The 24,397-nt window shown below is 43.5% G+C and overlaps 1 protein-coding gene across 1 annotated transcript in view; it reads right to left on the bottom strand.

The window, feature by feature from the left end:
- LOC147664074 (adhesion G protein-coupled receptor E3-like) overlaps positions 1–24,397 on the bottom strand; it is a 328,851-nt gene that overhangs the window by 135,621 nt on the left and 168,833 nt on the right. Inside the window, exon 10 of the mRNA XM_086950002.1 lies at positions 19,820–20,019. Coding sequence (XP_086806128.1) covers positions 19,820–20,019 — 200 coding nt within the window. The remainder of the gene's footprint in view (positions 1–19,819; positions 20,020–24,397) is intronic.

Raw genomic sequence — 24,397 nt, 5'->3', positions numbered from 1 at the left:
TAATCGCAGTCTGGTCTGGAACTCCGTCAATATGCTGATAAACAAAGGGGCAGTAAAAGGGTTACACTACTCAGCGGGACACAGATCACCTGATTTATGTTAGGAGACAAGCGCAAGCAGGCTTAGTCTCAATGTTTGACTCTCTTCGTGGTATATAGGAGCAATTTCAAGGACAGGTGGGCCTTCTAGAGGTGAATCTGATCAAAGCATATTGAGATTTCCAGACGTTTGCAATCTACTATGGAAAGATTGTTCTAAAATACTAAACAGTGGGAATTCTACTATTTTCCTTCTTGAGACAAGTACATCTGAATTAAATCATCCGTTACCTGTACATTCTACACTCATTTCATGATCTCCTTTTAAATGTGCTTCCACATTTAGACCGAGTCAATTCATTCTCTATCTGGGCACAAGGTAAACCCTGTACAGTGTTACGATTAATCCAGCTGGTTGTCCTTTGTGGCACCGGCCCTGAAACTGTCAGTTGTAGTACCGGGTTAAAAGAGAAGAAGCACTTGGTGTCACAAAAGCAATCCAACCTGTTCCACTTTTCATCTATTGACCTTTTTGTACAATATCCACTGGAATTTTGTGTCAAGGAAGGGCCCAAATATGTGGCAGGGTTGAGTAAATTATATCTCAATTTTAACCACAGCATAACCTTTTGGAAGGTGCCTCATAGACGCTCTTGTCCATGATAAATACAGAAAATAAGATAAGGAGCAAAATATTAGCAAGATGTCTATATCCATTATTGCCGACTTCGTTACACTTGTTAAACCAACATCAGAACGGTTTTAATCACTCACTGAGCCTCAGACACCGCTTCTGGGTGCTTGAAGGAACTATGCAAATGCCTCAGCATCGGTGAGCCATGGCTGAGTCACTAGACCAAAAGAAAGAATTTGACCCTCTGAGTTTGCCATATATGCTTGGTGAGGCGTTATGTCACAGGGTACCTCTATTTAATTCTCTACAATCAGCAAGAAGTCAGACAGGTAAAATAATATCATCTTCTTTGCAGTGTCCCTTGGCACTACACAGGTATGCCAGCTAACAACCATGCTAATCGCAGTCTTGTCTGGAACCCCGTCAATATGCTGATAAACAAAGGGGCAGTAAAAGGGTTACACTACTCAGCGGGACACAGATCACCTGATTTATGTTAGGAGACAAGCGCAAGCAGGCTTAGTCTCAATGTTTGACTTTCTTCGTGGAACAGTCATGCTTCTTTGTCTATTGGAAGAAATGAGAAACCATGTATTTTCCCAATCCACCCAGCTGTTGATGATGATGACCACTGGGGCACTAACTCTGAAACAAGTTAGATATCTGTGTGTATGTACACATTTAGCATAACATTGAGCAAAGAGTACTAACCGAGAATCTGTGGGCAACACTGCACTCGCTGAAAGACTGTGTGGCGTGCAGGATCAAAGCAAAATGGTGACGTGACATTCACAACTTCTGGCGTGCTTTGCCAGAATGAAAATATGACTTAGAGCACTTGCTGGCATATCTGAACCAAGGAGGGGGAAGACATCGAGTCTCACTTGATAAACTGACATTTTTGGTCATGCAAGGGCCTACGGGAATTTAATCATCAAGATTTTGAATACTATTAGGTAGCAGCACAGTAACATTGGCCATCTGATTTTGTTACTGTGGACCGATTTTGGTAAAAAAAAGAAACAAAAACAGGCCCCAGTAACAAAACCAGCCCATTTCAAAAGCAGCCCAGCTCCCGCCCTTCCTGGCTCCTAGCGTTGATTACTACTTACTCGGGTGCATAACGTTACTGCAGTTACAGACCACTCACTACCTTATTTGGAGGCATGCTGCTCTGCTGTCCACTGCATACTAAACGACGACACGCTGCTTCTCACAATAGTGCACTTGCTCCGAACTGCAGTGTGCTGATGCTGATAAGGTAGGCGGGGGCCGGCGTAGATTCTAAAAAGGTTACATTTGGTTGCGGCTTTACGCACGCTGTCACGGCAGTCCCAAAGGACCAAATCCACCCAAATCAGTGGCCAGCCCACCGGCAACACTGACTGAAGGCATGGATTGGCGAAGCATAATTCATTGGGGAGACAGTGACACATGTGGAGTAAGTCAATTGTTGATGGGAGTTGGCAGTGGGAGGCACTCAGGTCTAGACCCGGCCCTGATACATAGGAGCTGTTGCTAAGCACCGGAAAGCACCAGCACAAATTAAGCACAGCTGTCACCTGTGAACTGCCACATAACATCTCTTGTCTATGCCCAGATTGCTAACTATTTAATTTAACAGGGTTCATAAAAACAAGACTTTTATATTTTCATGAACATTGCCAGTGCACAGGTGAGTCCTCCTGGCATATGCAGGCTTCTAATGACAGGAGAGGAGGGACTGAGGTGCAATTTGCAGGTGGATGCTGGATTGCACATGTCTGATTTGTGTAATTCAACTATGGTCCCCACATATAGGTACAATCCATTCAGTTTAATAGACATACTGCACATGGCTCAGGCAGTTCAGTATATCTGATTCAGGGGGGCTGTCAGGTTGGAATGGCCCTGGTGTGCCAGCACAGTGTTCAGTGTTCCAAGTAGTCCCGACCTGCATCTTCTCTACAGAAATAAGGAGTGTAATAACGTCTAAGATGACCCACGCATAGGGACCAGAGGGTTTATGAATAGGAACCCCACGACTGACTGTCATTTACCCAAGTTGGCACAATCTGATCTCAAGGTGGTTTGTTTTTACTTTCTAAAGAGAAGTGAACTACTACTTTGATTATCAAGGGATCGTGACAGTACACACATTAATGATGAGCCACTTACACCTTAGTATTACTGGAATAATCCAACTGACTACTGGGCCAAGATTATTGGTCTATGATCAAAAATAATAAAAGATTATTGTATGTTCTTTCAAACGCGGACAACAATGTTGAACTTGTGGAGTGGGAAAGATCTTTCGCCCTGATGAAGCCTTTTTAGGGGAAAAGCGTTGGCTGGATTCTTTTAAAAGAAACACAATAAAGTGATTGTATCTCCAACCAAGACCTTCGATCATCTATATTTTGTTTCTTGTATATATGACACTGACAACTGATCGTTGTTGCCTCTCTATTTGTATATATTCTATGTCTATGTTTGGCCAATGAGCAGCTGACTATTGAGGTGGGCAATGTGATACATGAGTATACTATCTGTGACTACTTCAGGTAGTGTAACTTTGTAATCCCAGGGTGCTTCCCTTGTCTTGTTCAGCGTGTTTCAATAATTCCCGTTAGGATATCTGGGGTGAAGGGGAGACATCCTTAGGCAACTAGATCATTTAATCTATGTGCTTGTAGTGCACTAATTTTTTGATTAGGGAGGGGGTAAGATGCCAGGAAGCATGGGCCTTGTTCTTAAAAAAATGAATTGTGATATAATGTTTAAATAGCGCTCAAGGATAAAAAAGTATTTCAGACACTGCTAAACATAGATCACAGCCCAACAGATGGAGGCACCTAATATTTATTGGTTCCACCCATGTTTTGTCGTGCAAGAAGCGTCAATAGGTAATCATTTCCTAAGAAGGTTTGTGTGAATGCCACCATGTTGCGATTTAAGAATAAAGAAAGATACTGAGTTCCTAGTTACGGGATAGGGATTTGTACAAATGTGAAAAATTGGGGTCATAGACAGCACTTAGCTGCAGGTAAAATATTGTCCGGATCAACCTACATCTGATTTACATGGGAAACCTCGGAGTTTCTAGGATAGTAATTCTGAACCCCAAATGTGACATACTTATTAGGAGAAGTTAAAGTGGACTCCGGTAACATGCAATTTAAATAGTTACTCAGGCCCTAGGAAATGTAGCTGTGATGTTCTTTCAATAGGTTGGCTGTCAGCCAATGCCGAGGCTGCCTGGAATGAAGCAGTTGGACGAATGTAAACGTTGCCCAAAGGTGAGGTTTCTGAAAATCAGAATGTGCAATGTGAACTATAAAGACGCATCTTAACCTACAAAGACATGGTATTAACTCCTGTAAATTCTAAAACTTTGACTCTTCCTCTTCCTCATCAGACACCTCAAACCATAATTGTGAATGAAGTTTACTCAGCTAGTAACTGGAGTACAGTGATTTCATCCCTCTTAGCCTTCTCAATCCTTACACTAGCAAGCAATTCAACACTGCTGCTGACAACCCATGGTAGTTAATCATGCACATCTCATGATACTTTTAGTGTAGTGATCCAAATACTAGTTAGGCCCTCATTACTACTTGGCTCGAGCAGTTTAATCAGGATCATACAAATTCAGTCAATTCCTAGTGTCCTCGCACCCGTATTTACTAGGCTCTCGCATTCCTGGTTCAGAAACACTGGGTTCCCCAGATTTGGTTCTGCACTCAGTGAACCACGGGCAGAGACTATAAGCAGAGGTGTAGCTCGGCCCCCGGACCAGCCCCTGCTGCAGTACGGGAGAGCAGACAACACTATGCCATCACTGTCAGCCCTATAGAGCTCTCTCGCTGCCTCTTTCCACCTGTCCTCTGCACCCCGACCCGTAGCAGTCCCATGCTGCCTCTTACTGTCTTCTCAAACCAGGCTGTAAATGTCAGCAGAAAAGAGTTATTTATTTGTCCCAGAACGGGTAATGACATCTGGAAAACGATCCAGTATTTGTGGGTCTGCATACCGTTACCAGTGTGACTGGAATACATGGAATACCCACCCATTACTTGGCAGGATACCAGCCAAAATCCGTGCTTTGATCTCCAATAATCCCATAACAAATAACAAGTAACAGATAACTCGCAATGAGGCTCTTAATAGAGAAAACAATTTTGATAAACCATCACGTCAATGGCCACGAAGGATTAAAACTGCAAGCTTATATTGTGGCATTATAAATCCATCCATCTACATAAAGGTAGTGTTATTAATAGCTGAAAATGTAGTGAATGTTCAGGTAACCCAAAGTCACATCTTTAGAGGCATGAATATATCAACAGGCACTTTTCATATCTCTAGTGGTGATGATGTCTAAATTACATACACAAAGGGAAACCTCTCAATAAAGGAAACATATACATAGATTGTGTGTGCTCCGAAAGACAGATGATGAAACACATACTCAATGAGACCAAGTCACATTGAAAAGATTGCCCCCTCAACAAACTCTGAGAGACACTGGAACCAGCCAGGAAGAAAATTGTACAGAATGAAAGCAAAACATCAATCCTCTGTCACAGTGACCAGTGACTACACACATTAAGAGGAACCACAGCCCTGGATTGCCCTACCTCCCACATACTCATATGCACACACATACAATTAGGAACAGAAACCCAATGGGAAGTCTCCCCAGTGGGGTCCAGGGAAAAAGTCTTGCACCGCACTATTAAATAAAGCTTCAACATCTGTTGGTAATGGCCATGGGGTGATAGTAAATCACATTAACAGAAATTGCACATGAAGTGTACCCTTCTCAGTGAAAAGAATGTACTACACTGTTAGTGAATAATATGTCAAGCAGTTGTCAGAGGAGATTAATTGCATGCTCTTCTTAACAAGAAAACATATCCTGAACTTTCAACCCTAGAGCCAGCTCCAGGCAGCAGAACTCAAATAGCCTGATCATCATTAGTTCGAAAATCCTTTTTCGGCACTAGGCCATAAAAACACATAAAAAAGGTAACATTTAAAACATTTAAAAATGATAAAATCAAAAGTTAAAAAATATCGCCCAGAAAGCATGATCAAATTTGTTGCGTAAACACAGCCATACTTAAATTAATTCTGTCATTAATTAATGGCCAAACATAATATACATCTCTGTAGGTAGTGTACTGTCTACTCTCAGGTGAGGAACTCGGGACAGCTGTACAGTATCGGGCCGATCACCGACCCGATTTAAAAGACCTTGTGTTGATGTAGCATTTGAGGCCAGAGAGCCCAGGCTTTTAATAATGGGACGGACTGCCTCTAGAGAATTCCTTGCTGTCCTGTGATTTCCAAGATCTATGGGTTCAGCTGTTACAGGTACTCTTGGTGAAGCCCGATATGTGTGTGCAGAGCTAATCTGAGCCTCATTGGCTGCTTGGTTTTCCTGTCTAGCTAACTAGCTTGATTTCAATTTAGCTGTTTTGGCTCTCCCCACAGGCCTGGTATTACCCTTGGAGAATCAACCTCTTATTTACCGTTCTGTTCACCAAGGTTAGGACAACATGCCAGTACTTCAAGGTCACATTCCTGTCCTGGGAGATTCCCAGATTGTAAAGACGGCGGGAAGTAAACTCTATCTCCGTGCGGATCACCCCTAAAGCCTTAAGCATCCTGCTATCAAGCGCAGCCTCTGGGACCCATCAGTCAGAATTTACAAGGCAAAAATCAGGCAGTGCGGCTCTTGTTGTTTTTATGAAGCAGCAAGTAAATCCAATCTACAAAACTCATACTTGTAGTCGTGGGCGCTTGTTTAACCCCTTTGCCGTGGCGGTAATTCCCCTTGCTGTGCTGGGCAGCGGGGGGCGCACACAGCACCCTGGTGCTCGTGAGGAGATCAGCTCGTCATGAGCCACGGTGGCCGTGTGCTCATGACGAGCTGAGCTCGTCATGGCTACAACCGTTTCTGTCGAAAACTCGCACAGCAGGGGAATTAGCCCCACGTGCGAGCGTTGCGGCCGTTATGACGAGCTCAGCTCATCATGCGCACACGGCCACCGTGGCTCATTACGAGCTGAGCTCGACATGAGCGTGGGAGGGATTAAATTCATTTCTGCTGGACGTTTTACGTTACTGTAAAATATTTGACCTGCAGTGCGGCGCACTTCCAGCCTGCCTTGCCCCAGTACATCTAAAAGCCCGCCCTCAGCAGTTCCCCAACAGGAATGAAACCATGTTCATTGAGGAAGACAGGCGCGATCTGCTGACGGGACATCACCAACGTGATGATGTCACTCCTTTAATATGCCTGGACCGGGGTGGGCCTTCCTATGAGGACATACCAGGCAGCAACAGAGGAAGAGCAGGAATTAAGTTTTTAATAATTAACGGGCCATCTGCTGTCCAAGAAGAATCACATAGAACCAGCCCCGTGAAATAAGTGCTGGTGCTGAGCACCGGCACAAATTAAGCACTGTGTGGACAACTAGTACTTACCTTGCAGAGCTTCCAATGGAATTTTAAGGAAGCCTTTCAAATGGGTTTGATGGAACTGAGTTTTAAGGCTATTGGGAGTGACTACTGATTCTAATGCTGTATAGCTCAGAAACGACATTAAGCATCAGCATTAGAAAGAAGAAGGGGTAGTCAGGGCAGTAATAGTGATCGTGTGGAGCTCAATATTATGTGAATTTACAGGATTCTTCATGTCCTTGCCTCTAGCTGTTAGGGAGCTGCAAGAGATCCTTAACCGTTTGAATAAAACAACAAACCCTACCCAAGCAGTTCCAATATGCCCTATTGGTAGTATCACTCCTGGATATAAAATATAATCGAAATACCTACAAAATGAATATCCGGTTTTGCAAAAATTTCCATAAGTCTTCAAAGACCTTGGATCAGCTTCACTAAGATCCTATGCATCACAAATGTTGAACTTCAACTGTCTACAATCAAATGGTATAGAATTCACGAGTCCAATGAGTTCAGCTTATGTGAGACAACCCTAAGGCTTGGATTGATCATTTCCACAGCCATCAGAGAGCCACTGTCCTTTAGATGTGGTACATTTGTCTATGTCACATTTCAGCACATATCTGCTGATTCGTTTGGCCAGATTTGGGAAAAATGTCTAATGTACTGCCATCAATATCGGAAATACATTTCAGTACTCTTTAATATTCCTTATGCAATCTAATATAATGTTTTTTTTGTAGATCAACACAAATCTTCTTTTCATTATCTTCAAATACTTATTAAATAATTAGTACAAAATTAACCTTGTTTTCTCTCCTTAACCAATCTATTTTCTTGTACCAATTTAAGGGCCTTTCATTAGAGTTAAAGAGATGGGGTACTCCATCAAATTGTGAAGGATATTCCACCTGTTTTATTGCAAGTGCCATAGGTCACAAAGCACTTGGGATACGGCAGATGGAACATTACCCACATTTGTGATGGAGTATCCTGTCTGCCAACTTCCAAATAAGGCCCTAACTTTTCTTTTAGAACAGTTGCAGACTTTGGAAAAGTGACTTTAGATTAAAACATTTCCCTGCCTAATGGCCCGTTAACTGGTTATTAGCCCCATATTTAAAGTACTTAACATGTACATAAGATATTATTGACATTGGGTCCTTACATTTATAACCAGGTGTTTTTTCACTGGTTATCTTATTATCAACAAAGCTTCTTCTGAATTTTCCATCTTGTCCTGAAAAAGCATTGTTCCACACTTTTCACAATGCCTATAGTCTTGACGAGAGTGGGATCAAGATGTTGTTGGAAGTTTTCTTGGATTGAGTTGTAAGTGCAATGTAAAATTATCTGGACACTTATAGGCAACGTCAAAAAAATCATAATTACCAAGTAGTAGTCTCAAAGCATATACATAGGCTTCCATGAGTTTAATAATGACTTGAATACTGATGTAAAAATTGTGTGCATTGTTAGGTGTGTCTTTAACCTGTCCTATGTTTTAGTAAAGTCATCTTGCACACTGCTAAAGTATCTGCCAGTGGTGAACTGGGAGGCAACTGTTCAAACACTTTTTGCCCTTCAACCCCCAAATGCTGAGTTACATAGACTTCCTCCTTGATGGTTCAAGTGTTGTCCCATCTATAACTAGCATATGCCTTTTGAAAAGCCATAACCACTATCTCCAGTTAAGGAAGATACTTGCTGCTTTTGCATAATAAGAAGAGGCTGATTACTGCGTGGCGTTTCAGAAGGCTGTATCCAAATATGTTGACTGAACAGTAGTGGGAGCAAAGGCTTTAATTAAAATATGACTGCAATGTTAAGTGAACACATGGGGAACATTGAAGCCAGAGATAGTGACAATCCTAACTTTAAGGCTGTTGGTATATAAAGAAACTCATGTCTGACAGTGGTGGGGTAAGCAACTCAAACCACCCCCAACTCTGTAATTGTCAGAAGTCAGGGATGAAGTTATGATACTTGTTGGTTGGCTGCACTTCGACAATGATACGTCTTAAACCGCCTGGTGGCTTCGCCGTTGCGTGACCACCGAGCAGACCACTAAAAGACAGTTGCACATTCATGATGCGCGTGTTGTGCTGCTGTCGTCTTCCAGTGGGTCTCATGAACTGCAGACTGTTACACAGCTCGATGATGGTCATCATGTAACATAGGTCCAGCACTGATGACTTGGATGGAAACACCTCACCTGCCAAAAGCATGAAGACCAGTTGAACAAAGAAAGCAAAGGAGCAGAAAACAAGTACCACGTCAGCCCTCAGCAGAGGAAGACACTGTTGAGTGGAAACAATAGAGCCTGGTGCGGCTCATGTAGGTAAGAGCGGTGATGCTGGGGGGGGGGGGTGCTTTCCACAGACGACGACAAGGGAAAATGAATTATTTCTTTAATTTTCCCTCGTTGTGGTCTGTCGAAATCCCTCCCAAATCAACCCCACCACTCTTACCTGCACGGGCCACTCCTGACTAGAGGCTCCTAGCTAATATCTGGTGGAGAACTGCAAAAACAGCTGGATAGTGGCTGCTCTGGGTTCTACCTGTTGCAGTTTTTTAAATTAAAGCAGATACAGCAATACTCACTTTATTATTCGGAATATACAGACCTAATCGCACTTAAGCCTTCCCTCCGTTAACTAACAGTAAACGTAGAAACCTCTGACAGTAGGACTGGGATGAAATGAACTGAACATGGGTCATCATGCAACAGATTGATAGCTTGGCAGTGAGTTTCATAAGGAGTATCATGAATCAATACTAGATAGCAATGCAAAACATAAAGCGCACTGATATATAGAAAGTAATCCAGCTACTTCTCAGTAACGTCTGCCAGGACCAGATACAAAAGCATTGTCCCCTGGTTGCGTACTGCCCCAAAACCAATATACAAAGGCAGAAATCTGTGTTTTCTATTTCACTTCTCATTATCCTTCCTTCCACAAGTAAATACTGTACCAAAGACCACACAGTTACACATTCTCCTGCTCAGCAGTTGTGTCAAAAAGTTGGCTTTCCAGCAAAAACAGATCTAGCCCACGCATTGTACTGTCTGCTCTAGAAGAATGCAACAGTATGTACAAAAAACACAACTTAAACAGTAATAACTACTCCAAACCAAGTTTGTAGATGAGCTCGATGACTGAGCGAAAATGCAGACATTCACGTCAGAACATGGGTATGATCGACAAGGTGGACAAAATCCCTCTATACCTGTGTTAATATGCACAGCAACACAAGTATGTTTGAAACCTGAGATCTGCCGAACAAGATAACACCTCACCTGGAACATTAAAGAGAAAAAGCTGCAGAGTCACAACCCTTGAAACATAAGATTTAGGCAATGCTTAATTTGAGCAAGTGGTTTCCAACACTTTATTGTCAACATCAGCTCTTAAGACTGCCTGCCACATGGTGGTGCTGGTTGTATTATTTTTTGAGGAGCACAATAGCTGTTCACATGAACTTCATGAATATTCTAGGCCCATGTCCTAACAATCGCAGCAACTAAAGAAGACCAGGGGAACAAACTCAACACCCAATTAAATTTGTCAAAAAGCTTTGCTTAATTTGAGCCAGTAGTTTTCGGTACTCGGCACGGACACTTAATTGTTAGCACAGGCCCTTATGATAATCTGCCACTTGGAGGCGCTGTTTGACTAATTTAGAGATAAGGACAGCTACAATTGTTTATGAATTCAATACACAGAAAAAATAACTAATACCTGCCACCCAAGCCACTCTCATTGCTTTGGGGGCCTACTATAGTCTGAATTGTCACGCTTGTACGAGTGTAATGGTTATTAGTTGTGTTGTTATTGTCAGTGGCACTGCTGGCAGGGGCAGTGGGTGGTGCAAGATAAAGCAGCCTCCTGGCGATTTCCCTGGCACATATTTTATTACAAATTAAGCACTGGTCAAAAGCCAATTAAACATGCTCAATATGGGGAAAGTTGCACATCATTAATGAATTAAACATCACTAAGGGCTAAGATAATTGCCACAGCACCGGGGTGAACGTATTTAAAATTCTGAATCTGATTAGTCGATCTTCTTATTGTTGCAAGCTTTTTCAGGAAGAAGTGATGACATGTCACACAGCTTCTTACTGCCCTCAATCAGCAACAGCAGCCCAGCTGTGAAAACGTTGACTGTCAATTCCTCCTACTGAATGTAGCGTCTGTCTTTGATTGCCAGTGGATACTGGGCACTCTGTTATCACTGGATCAGGTGAAATGTACATGTGGCTTAGGACTGGGGGACAACTACTCAACAGCTTATGTGTACCCTGTCTCTTTGTCCATCTGATGGAATCAGCAAGGTAGCAAAAGAGAATTCTTCCCTTCTCTCTGATTCAGCTAAGCCTTGACGCTTTCAACAGATCCTTGTTTCCCAGCTGCCTCTTCCAACACACTTACTATTCACATAATGACAGGCGCCCCCGATCCTAGGGGAGGGGCGCCCTTAGTCGCGCCGCGGGACTGAGCCTCCTACAAAAACCAGGAGAGGGGGGGCCGCTCGGCCCCCACGCACACATGGCTGGGGCCAGCCCCCTCACCTGCCCTGATTGGTTTGTGGGTCCCGCCTTTGACCCGGAAGCAGTTTGTACACTTCCGGGTCAAGGGGGCGGGACCATAGGCAAAGGGGGGGTTTAAGAGCCTGGGGAGTGCGGGAAGCATCCTCTTTGTGCCCGCGCTTCCCAGGCTCGCTCCTCGCCCCACTGTGGTGCTTGTAATTTCCCCCCCCCCTCCATCCCTGTTAGCAGTATTCAGGTAGAGGAAATTGGTAGGTATCCTCGGAGACAATTTCCAACGCTGTCATGATAGATGTGTTTTTCTTCCTTAGGCCTTTTTCCCATTCACAGGCAATGTTATTTGTAATATGTTTAATTAGTTGTGTGGCTGCATATGCACTAATTGTTTTTTCCTTAGGCCTTTTTTCCCTTCATAGATTTATTGTTGTATTTATTAAGTGGGTCAGGCGGTAAGGTCATAATCGGTGAGCAGCAATTTAAGTTCCTTAGGGGGCGGCACCATTAGCGAATGGGGCTGCCCAGGGGGAGGGGCCAATGGTCTCTCCTAGAACTTCAGGGTCAGGATATCCGCTTGCTTGGAAGGGTGCGGGGGAGGGAGTCACGCTTTCCTCGGGCTGGTAGCCACCCCGCACATACACTATGACGTCAGCAAATGGAGCGAGTGTAAGGGCCCTCCTTTTTGGTTAAATGGAGTTCACGGAGTGTCTGAGAGCAACCAGGAGAGGGACGAACTCTCCTGGTAAATGGGCCCTTGTCACGCATGCGCACTTAGACGTGAGGCCGTAGCTGGGTAAAGGATCTGACACCGGTTAACGACCTTGCCATAGGACCAGAAATTATTAGAATGCAAAATTGATATGTAGGATGTTAGATTCGGTTAGGAAACATGCTGTATTAGACATTTGTTAAGGTTAGCCCATCATACCTGTCTAACTTGCTGTAAATGTAATGTCTGAATTTTGCATTTAATAATTATGTAAATAATGTTATTTTAATAAATGTTTAATTTGTTTTCATATTTTAATAAATACGGCAGGGGGGTCGCGAGACCCCCTGCCTTCCAAAGAAATTTTGTTGCTTGACTGATTAATAATGTTATTGTTAATTATAGTTTGCATGTTAAGGCGGGGGTGGCCGGCAGTCCCAGACCATGTGAAAAAGGGGGCTGGATGAGGTGACATCAGTGGAATGCGCTGGGAGGATATGCAAGCCCGTGCTACAGGGTCTTCAGCCTCTTTGTCCCTTTGGACCTACGGCATCGTCGACGAGAGAGGTTTTCCGGTCGGCGGTTCACGGAGTGCAGCAAGGGAGGTTTGAGGGGGCCTAGGCGTAGCATTTAGTATTAGATTTATTTTACAGTTGTTTTCTGTGTTCAAGATAATAAATATTGATGTCGCTGCAAGCGTGTCGGAATCGCTTCACGTCGAGAGCAGGGGATGGGGGTTAATGCCCATAGGCGCTTCTTGCCGAGAGTTGTGGTGGGCGGCAATGCTAGCTCTAATTGGCCTTACTGTCACATATGTGGGGGGCGGCAATGACGGCCCGTGGCTGCTTTCACGGAGGTATAGAGGCGGGGCCGCGCCCATATGTGGGGGACGGTAATGGCGGTCCGTGACTGCTTTCACGGAGGTATAGAGGCGGGGCCGCGCCCATATGTGGGGGGCGGTAAGGGCGGCCCGTAGCTGCTTTCATGGAGGTATAGAGCTATGGGGCACCAGTAGCAAGGTACAGGATGAGTGCTTGCACACATCGGGGACAAAAACGTCGGCGCTATGAATAAGTGGCACACCAAGCTATCCTGAGCGGCGTTTCTCAGGAAACCACAAGGCCCATAGTAAGGCTTCGCTAAAGGCTGTAGGGAGGCTCGTACTGCTCGTGCCGGACTCCGAGATAATGACTGACTGATTGCATGGGTAGGCGCAGGGGTTTCTCGTCGCACACAACCCCCTGATAGCCCCCACTCTAGAACGGAGAGGGGGAACTCCTATTTCCTATTTGCAAAGCCTTTTGCAAGTTCATGCATTGAATACCCTACTGTTCAAAATGTTTGTTAACACCATGATACCCTTTGGTGCAAGGGCAGAAGTTAAGATGGTTAAATTCATAAATTGCATGGATAAGATATATAACATGTGCATTCATGGTGGTAGTAATTCATAGTCGGAATCTAAGCTATGAGTCTGGCCTCTACTTGTGATGGTAACATGCTATTCCTTATGAAACATGCATGCATCATGCGGTTCCAGAACACAATTGATTAAACTGCTATGAAAGTTTGCTCACACTTCGCTGAGATGGTGCATGCCTAGAGTAACCAACCCAAATAAGAGCTGTAAATCTGATGGGCCATTGAAGGAATCCAAAAGTACATTAATAATGACCCACCCACTTTTTGTGAGTGTAGAAAGACTCATTGAGAACTGGTGCATGACGCGGAGTAGGTTTCATATGGATAGGTTTTAAATATTGTCTCTAATTGAGTCTATTGAGGAAAGACCAACTCAGGTCACAATTTAAAAAAACAAATTACAGCAGGCCATGAAAAAACAGCAGACAGGTGGACAAGGTATGCTTGTCATCTCTTGGAAATTACAGTTGACATGTTTTACATAAAATGCAACAAACAGGTAGTTTGTTGTCAAAAATGTAAAGTATTGGGAATGTAAAATAATTTGCAATGGGTGATCTTATTGGTAGAGTGTAGGTATTTATGAGCAAGATGGGGCAAAATTATTCAAGGAGTACTAGTCGGCTGATGCACATGTTTTAACAAATTGTATTACTGAATGGCTGGTTCAGTCTCTTGGTATAAGCAGTGTGCAGCAATCTTGACCCTTTCACTGCCTTAGTTTTGATCAATTAATTTGCGTTGCATTTAGCGCCCAGAGGTCCTTTTAGGGGTAAAGCGTGCAGTGAAAATCCACGTTATGCTATTTGTCAGAGGAGTGCAGTGTGGCAGGGCGGCTGCAACCTAGTAGTGAGCTCATTCCAGTTGGGAAGGTGGTGAACGTTATCCCAACTTCCGGGTGCAGCTCAGAGACAAAACATTTCCTTGGTTAGACTTTAGTGGTGTTTCTCCTCAACGTGTTTCCCGGTTGGTGAGCTTCACTGTTCGAAAGGTAGAAACAATGATTTCTAACCATCACAAGCTGCAATCGTTTTGCTAGGAAATCTGTATGTAATGGGGGTGGGCCCTCTTTATGTTGCTTTGTGAGACATGAGGCCGGTGATCTGCCCCAATCGGGACGGCTACTTATAGCTCGATAATATGTTATTTGCCATGGTCTTTGCTCGCAGCCGGACATGGGCTGTCCAGCCATGCGTGCGAGAAAAAATAGGTCATGGAGTAATATGACGCGCTTAATCAAGCCTGGCGTCGGCATTGGCTTACCAGCCGGCTATCTGAGAAGGAATAGGTCTGTGGGTAATATGACGCGCTTAGTGGGAAACTCGTCATTCTCTTCACTTGTATGTTATTTTGTCCAAGCAACGTCACTAGGAAGGCTGACAGTTATTATCCAACTGCGGTTTGAATGGAACGGTGACAACCGTTACTCTGCACTGTTAACGGTCAAGAGAAAGAAGTAGGCCGGAGCTGCAGTCGCTCTCGCGGTCAGTTAATGGCTCAAGTCTCACCCCACACATCAATGGCACACCGATCCTTGGTAGACTCTGGCGACTCCACTGGGTTGATCGAGGTGGTAGGGACCCTCTGCAATGTAGATTTAAGAACCAGGCAATGGGGTTAAGGTAAAGGCAGCACATACTTCTTCCGGTTTCATGTTACAAAGCAATGAGGACATCAGCTAGGGCTGGTGTGATAGCACAGTGGGAAACCAGTCTTTTCCTGGATGGAGAATTTCTCATTTTTGGCTCATGGCCAGAAAACAGTTGAAATGTTGTCTTCTTTCAATTACCCTTGAGCTGTTGGTACAGGGGGAACCAATTCTGGCACAGATGTAGTTTCTCATTATGTGTCACGGCGATGCTAATAAGTATGAGGAGGCGGCCGCACAGAGCGGGGCGCTCTTCCCATACTTCAACTGTGAACACAGTTCAAAACTGTTGCCTTATTCCAGTTATTCATTAGACATACTGGTCAGTTCAGCACAAGGGACAAAAAAGTTGTACAGCTGACATAATCACATGGCCAAGGTGATGGCACAAGGGGAAACCAGTCTTGGCCTGGATGAAGAATTTCTCATTATATCCTCAGGCTGCTGCTAATAAGTCAGAAACAGTTGAGATTTTGCTTTCTTTCAATTACCCTTGAGCCGTTAGTACAGGGGGAACCAATTCTGGCATAGATGTAGTTCTCATTAGGTGCTCACGGTGATGCTAATAAGTATGAGAAGACGGTGCAAAAAATCATTCTCAGGCATTTGTGGCAGGAGGACCCCATCCAAACCCAAGTTTTCCGATCATAAGTCTGTGCCCATATGGAACAGTATTTATTCCTTTCACATAGGGGTTTTCTCTCCGGGGGACATAATAACCGTCATGGTATTAGTCTGTTTGGGGCTGAGCGGTGAGTGGTGTTGCGCGGGTTACCGGGTCCGGCAAGTTACCAGGCAAATACTAAATCATCCAGCACCTGCTCGCCTCAACTAAGGGCAATGCCATTTTCACATAGTATTGGCAAGGCGGTGGTGGGAGGAATAATAAGCTTTAGAAACACATGTCAGAGGATACGGTAACTGGAGGCTCCCTGGTAAAGGTGGTGATGGAGTACAATTTACAAGCTTCACCTCTGGTACAGGGTAATTACACGACATGTGTTATATTTTCATGATAAAGACAGCCAAGTGTACCCCTGTGTCATCCTATAACCACAGATCTTAACAGTAAGGGGCAAAGCAAAACCAGCCCTGTATACCCTGTGGCGGCTTGTAATAACAGGTCTTAACAGTAAGGGGCGCAGCAATACCTCTCACAGGGGGAGCAACCTTGGGTCAGTGGGCGGAGCAATAGCTCCGAGGGCGGTACTTCAGAAGTCCAGGTCGGTAAAAGTCCTGCACAAGAGGGTTCTTTGAACGACTCAATAATATGTAGCATAGCTGAGGATTTTCTAGACTCAAGGAGGTACCTGGTCTTTAAGGTGGCTATGGCTGAAGGGTAGTGGGTGGCAGTTCTTCTTTGGGATTGGGGCCGCTGGGAGATGGATCACGACTCAAGCATCCACACACGCGAGGTGTTAGGGGGATTCATAGAGTTTCTGGTGAATTGCCTATGGCCGTCATCAGCCCGAATTCAGCTTCTGGGGCATCTGCCTGGTGAAAGAAGGGTCTGACCTGCTGGTGGTCCCGGACGTCACCAGGCTGGCGACAGAGGAGTCGGACCTGCAGGTGGTTCTGGACTTGTTGGACATACCAAAGAAGCTTAAGAGAGGATACTTAAAGTTGCGCTAAGGTTACAGGCACCCTGTTGGGAAAAATGGCTATTGGAGGTCCTAGGGGACTAGTTCCTTTAGGGATGGAGGTGGATGTCGTAAGTGAAAACGGGAGATAGTGTAATGGGGCCTTCCCAACTCAATGGACATTAAGAGAGGCTTTTGGACAATGTGCCAGTTCCTGGGTTTAGTTGCCAAAATGTATTTATATAAAGCATTCTTGGGCCTGGGAAATTACCACAAATGCTCTAAGGTTTCAGGCACCCTGTTGGGCAAAATGGCTATTGGAGGTGCTAGGGGTCTAATTCCCTGGGGATGGTGGTGGATGGCTTAAGTGAAAATGGGAGATAGTGTAATGGGGCCTTCCCAACTCAGTGGACATTAAGAGAGGCTTTTGGACAAAGTGTCAGTTCCTGAGGTTAGTTGCCAAGATGTATTTATATAAAGCATTCTTGGGCCTGAAAAATTATTACAAGGCTTTAAGAGATTTTGTCATTAGGCCCCTGCTCAATGCCAATGGTCTGAAGGGAAGTTTCTATATGTGGTCGGTAGTGATAACGCAGGCAGTATAACTTAAGGGGGTTCCGGTTAAGGCCATGGACAAGTTGGTGAAGAAGGTGATACAGGCGACGACTAAGGGAAAGGCAGAGGGTCCAACACTTCCTCCTCTGCCCCAGTAGTCCAGGGGAGTCCAATGGGGTTGCGCTGGCATCCAGGCACCCCCACAGTGCAAATGTAATGGAGGGCCTGGGGTAGTAAATCCCTTGGAGATACGGTTGGTGGAAATGCAGCGGGTCACAGGTTCCTGGCAGGGGGACATTGATTCCGTCAGGGAAAACAGGAGATAGTGTGAACTAAGGCCTTCACAACTCGATGGCCACTGAGAGTGGGCAGGTAGTTTATCACAGGACTGCTCAGATAATACAAGGGAGCGGTGGCATCAGGATGGCAGGCATATGTTGGTAGACGGGCAGTAGCTCATTACACAGACAATACTAGGGGACATTGGGGAGCACAGTTAGCACAGGGGGGGAGGGTGAGTGCGCCAGGGAGCTTCTCACCCTGTGGCGTTTTCAGCGACTGGATTGCCCCAGGAGGGGGTAGGATCCAATTGTGCAGAGAGTAGGCGGAAGGGGGGACTGACCTGCTGGTGGTCCTGGACTCTTCTGCCCTAACCCACAACGTATGGACTGAGTTGAACCATGGGGAGACTGCCTGAGTGCAGGTACCCCGATGGGTGGGTCAGTGTGCAATGCGGGCCCTGGTTTCCAAGTAGTGCAACTGTTCACTGTAGCGCGTTGGTGCCTGCTGGCACAATGTGGGCAGTTGAGTGGGGGCTTGGTGGGCCGAGACGGCCAAGTTCAAATGTATGGCCAAGTTCAAGAGTAATGTGGTGTATACTTTCTTTACTGCCTTAGACAGGTCAAGGCCACTAAAGTGTACGGCCAAGTTCAAGTGTAATGTCGTGCCAAATTTCCTTGCATCCTTTGTGATGTTGATGCCGCAAAATTATGCTGTAATAATTTTATATCCAAAAAAGACATGTTACTATTGTGTTGGTCACTGGCGAATTACCTGGTTTTGTGAATAAAAAGGCTAACCCATGAACAACACACCCTGATTCTGAGAGTTATTGGGCCATTGGGAGGAGTGAATGTCACTTGGTGCGCGTACTATATCCAGGGAGCATCCCTTCTCTAAATGTGCACACAGACAGATGCAAGCGAATTAATTCTAGAAGGTAAGGTATGTGATCCGTGGTACTGACAGTGCTGTGTAAGGGTGCAGCCTTCTCTTTACCATAAACATCCAGTTGTCACACAGAGATTCCTGACTAATGGCATGGAAAAGTATTTTATCTGCAGAAAAAAACGTGCTTTTGAACAGGGGATCCTACTCCAGATGTGCATATTTCTCGGCAATGGAGAAATATATTAGGCGGGCATAAATGGTCGTACAGAAAGTCGAGAAATGCCAGGAAAACAACATCTGGAGCAGCTTTACAGAAGCATGTGTTGGAGTGCTTGCAAATAGGAAAAAAAAGTGGAAAAAGACGCTCAGACGGAGGTGGAGATCTCTGCCCCTATTTTCCAGCTTTTGTTGTGAATCCTCCCAATGTCTGTAGTTGGCCATAGGTCATAATCCAGGTCTAGCACAGTAGTCGTCTTTCAATGGATGACAGTATTCATTTCAGGTTATAATCAGGAGGGTAAGCACACCAGCTTTTAAATTCAACATAGTAGCTACCAAGTGACTAATTCATAGAGCTATGTTCCAGAGCATTGGTAGGAGGGGGTAGCTAAGATAAGGCAGTTTGCAACAACAACCTGAGCAAGCTTATGGTGGTCAAAAGGTAGGAGTAAATGAAGTTACCAAACGCTATAGGATTCCCTTAATTCGGTATTGTTTACAAATGTAAAACAACAGACCTTTGCCAGGGAGGAGATATAATTGTTGGCACTTTCTATGTGACCATTAATACTTTTATCCTTGTTTCGATTTTCATTGGCTTTGTCTCTTACAGGCTGCTACAGAGTTTCAGGTAAATCTATGCTGGGGGTGATCATTTGATTATCTCTTAATTTCATCTGCTATTTAAAGGTGTGTAGAATACCCAGAAGTCTCCCTTGAACCTCTGCTTTGGCAGCCATCACTGTGAACGCCCAGTGCCTCATCAGCATATATCCATCCTTCCTCTGAAAATCACCCAACCTCATTATCATATTCCAACTCTTACCATGAGCAGTGCCACAAACCTTTAAGTGTTCCAGGGTGAAGATGACGGGATCTGAGAAGTTGCTCCTTTTGTCACTGGTGATTTGACCACTGACTACTCGAGAGTTTACTTCGATGTCACGAAGAGTTTCTGGTGAATCTGTATTGTTGCCTCTGAAAAAACTCCCATTCAAGATGAGGTTCAGGTCTGTGAAAGATATGAATCCTACACCAATGGAGGCTGGAACATGTGAATGAGAAGAAGAACAAAAAAGCATATCAAATATATGAGAACAATATAAAACAGTAACTATAATAACTGAATCCCAAGATTAGTAATGCTACTAACTCATGCAGCTATCACATCACTAACTAGACTTTGACTAGTGGTCTCCTTGTTATGCAAAATATGCAATCATTAGACGTTATTTACCAAAACCAGATGCCCCTGTAACAAAAAGAGCAACAGCAAATTAATGTACAGGCTGGGTGGTTAAATGGCTAAATGGAATTGTAATAATGTAATTTTAGCTCCACCTTCAGGTCACACATGCTTACCATTAAAGTGCACTTAGCACATGGTTCCTGTGTGGCCGAAATACAATTAATATGAAATGTCGCACTTTATCATTATTGAAGTGCATTCTCTGTAGAATTAGAGAATTCATATATAATTATGTGTGCCTTAACTGTATTACATGAGATATGATTAATATACCATCCTCACATATTTGGAATGTGTTTACTCTAGAAACGATAATGGATTTATGTAATGTGTGTACTAATGTTTCACATATGCTTCATATAAAATGTAGTTCTTAGCCATACTTATACTTGCTTTTTATAGATGTACTGTATGTCACATGCAATATGAATCTATTATACTGGCAAGTTATATTCATTTATGTTTGAAAGTGTGCAGTCATATTAAAGGTGAACCATTGATTTAATAGTCTAAAATTGCCCTTAAAAGGCCTGCTTTCCATGTTGCATAAAAATACTTTTTTCTAATTCTGCTTGCATGACTTTTCCCTTGGAGGTGCGTTCACACACATTGTTAGTTTGAGAATAGATACAAAACTGTATTAGCAATAGAGAGAGAGTCTGAGAAGAAGACCTTGATGAAGGAACATGTAGAGCGTTAACTGAAGAGTCCTTTACAGCAATGTTACAACATGGCTTGGTTGAGCAAGGACGATGCTGTTCCCATGTTCAGTGTGGGACATTTCATGATTGTTGCAGATTGCAACGTGAGACTGGATAGAGACAATGGAGCTCCTGATGATGCAAACAGAAGGGTGGTACCTGAGATTTGCGAGTGTGAATAACTGGAGTATCGGTGCCTGTTGCTAGAGCTATTTTTCTTGGACTTTGAGAGGTTTAGACCTCTATGATTATTCCCTTTGATTCTTGGTGAGTGTGGCTTAGGCTAATACTCAAAATTCCCCTTACCGAAGAAGACTCTTGACCACGCTTCTGCAATGCTAACACCCTCACTATTCCTTTTATTTCCTGTCTTTCCTATTTTTCTGCATTTCCCTGAATTTTGAGATTCTTTAGACTGATGAACTATCCTCTTAGTTTGGAGTTCAACTTAGATGATTCTAGATTTATTCATGTATAGAAGAGAGGACCAGTAACTCTTCTCAGAGCACCAAATATTACTACTGATCTTTTGTATTGCTGTGACTGAACTTCTTGTTTGCCTTATACTGGTACGCCTAAACTTATTTAGGAGGTGGTTTTCCCAGCTGTTATTCTGTATCTTTATAGCATGGTCCTAAGATTTGTGAACCTTAACTTGACTACTAACTTGTAATAATCCTTCTTAACTGTAGCAATTGATCCCATGTCCTTATTGTGTAGCCAAATGGGTTACACTGTTGATTGAAATTAATTGATGTAATGTTAACTTACATCATCTCTAAGAAAAAGTCCATCGGAGGACAAATGGTAAGAGGGTTTGTCCAAAGAACTGATCAGACTCATATTTTCTCCAAATGAGTCACTCTACGTAGGTAAGGGGCAGTGCTCCAAAATTAAAGAATTTAAAAAAAAAGGGAAAGGGACCCATCGGCACAGATTAGAAGGCCCTCATGACGAATATATGGAATGCTTGCATCATGGCCCTGTTATTAGGTTCACTGATTGGAGTATTTCAAGCATCCAGAATCTGCCACAAACATAGTGGTGTCCAATAGTTGCTGCATACTTTAGAAACTAGATCCACTCATTGCCCAGAGATCATAATCCCACCACCATCCAGTTGCAATAATATATGCAGACTAAGCATCCCTCTGAAACCAAAACTGGGTTGGGGCCCTAAGGCAGTAAGGCCGAGCCTCACGTAATTAAACAACAAAATACCTGCCAGGACTGCAAGATTATTCTAAAATCTTTTTTTGAACGGGACGTATTGATATCAAACAATATATACCATGGACCTCTTTTTCCGTCAGAAATAAATCAATTATTTTTATTTTGTTTTTACATATCAAAAAAACTTTTTATTTCAAATCTTTTTTGTATAATTTACATTTGCACCTTATTCCATTCTTGAAAACACAATTATATACACTCAGTCTACTTCTCACATACTTTCATTCATACCTACATACATCAAACAACCTATCTAATATTTTTTATTTACAACACAATTTACTTTACATACATTTTGTACAATAAACAGCCATGGGGAAACATTTTTTAGTAGTTCTCAAATTATCAATTTAGGAAATACTCCTAAGGCTGTATGAAGAACAGCCTTAGGAGTATTTCCTAAACTGATAATGTTAATAGCTACCTTTTTTCTGCTGATCAAATGTTAAGTCCTGTGATTTTATGATTGCCTGTCCGCAGTATTGCTTGCATCCTTCCTCCAGACGCATATCGCAGGCCCATGTTGCCCCTGCGCTGCAGAAGGGCCCCCAACCGTTCAGGGGCCCCCCTTCAGCCCATACCAATTTGTATCTGTAAGATATAGGATACTCAGAGTCCCTGCATCACCTTCTGCAATGGGCCCCATCATTTTCAGGTATGACACTGCCATCCTCCTTCGTAACTTGCTAGTGTTTCTTGTTTTCAGACTGTGCTTCCTTGGTCCGAGCTTACAACACACTTCAACTGTGTTGACAATGTACATTGTTGTTTCTGTGTTTCATAATTTTTGTTTGAAGGCCCTGATTACCAGGCCTCATTAAAGGATGTGTTATTTACCAGATACCGAGATATCTTATATTCCAAGTTTTGGCTTGAAAAGTATGAATTACATGGAAGCGTTTGACCTCCCTTGATTCCTCAGAGTCAATGCTTTGTCGGCAAAAGTCCTGTTCCACCCCCGAGGATACTTGGTGACTGATCAGTGCAGCCTAGTGCTACAGGCAGAAAAAACAATGGCACTCACATGAGGATGTTAGTAACTTTTCAGATCACTCCAGTAGATATCCTCACCAATCCGTGGAACCAGATAGCTCCTCAACCGATTAAGACTCATCGCTAACCTCTGCGAAAATAATCATACTACCATTGGTACTGGAGAGCGGACTTCAACCTGGAAATTATCATAGAGTAAATGTGCCACAAGTGTAAAAGAATGAAAACGAGAAGTTGCACAGAAAAACATGGTCGAATAACCAACAAAGGTGGGCAGAGCAAAGAGATCTAGGGTGAATTGCTTCTGTTCACAGAGATGCTTGAGCAGAGTAAATATATCCAACAAGACAAATATATTTAAACACAAAATAGAAAAAAAATTCTGTTGGGAATAAAAAATCCGCACCAGTGAAGCCATAGAGATCTCTGCCAAGTTGGCAAAGATCTCCATAAACGGCAGGAAAACGTCCGCGAGGGTTTAGAAGATAATGACCCCTGCCACCATGGTGGACAGTGGGCCACAAGTTTCAATGGAACCATTGGTCTTTTAAATAGTAATGGATGGATACGGCAGACCTTATGAATGCAGAAATGTGGTCAATTTTGTCCTAGGAAAAATTAAAAACAAAACATACACTTTGAGCAGTAGAGGTAAAAAGGCTTATAAACATATACAAGGCAAAAGAGAAATATGATCAGCAATAGGAAGAAAAACAAGACATCCAAGTGTCTAAAAATATGCACATAGACTATAGCACATGGATTTTTAAAAAACCCTGGTAGTTCTTCAGGCTGTGGCTTTGGCATGCTCAACATTATTGCTCTTGTTCCAGGGTTCTGTTCCATGATAATTTTGTTTGTCAATATGCTAGCGCAAGCTTTTGCATTTTGCATAATAGTGCACTGTTCCTCCCCCTAGTGACATGTAACATTTCTGTATGTCATAGACTCAGGCATTGAATAACTGGCTAGTTCATTTGCGAAGCACTATGCAGAATCCCACATAAATGTTGAAAAGCCTACAGGAAATAGTGAATATTTTGGTTCACCAGTTAGAGGGGGCAAGACCATAGTCCAAGTCCAAGGTGTGGGAGCTGAGGGTCAGCGGAGTTTCGGCCCAGCTCTAACAAGCTAACTATATAACGAAAGTACAAGTGTCTTTCACCACCCTTATCGGTTAAGATCACCATGGTTGGTACTAAATGATGAAGGGCTGCTTGACCTGAATAAGGGGTCAATGAGATCCA

The sequence above is a fragment of the Lissotriton vulgaris genome, unplaced genomic scaffold (genome assembly GCF_964263255.1).
Source record: "Lissotriton vulgaris unplaced genomic scaffold, aLisVul1.2 SCAFFOLD_270, whole genome shotgun sequence".
Classification (NCBI taxonomy): Eukaryota; Metazoa; Chordata; class Amphibia; order Caudata; family Salamandridae; genus Lissotriton; species Lissotriton vulgaris.
Note: the sequence above shows the minus strand (reverse complement) of the source record. Positions and strands in the feature narration are given on the sequence as shown.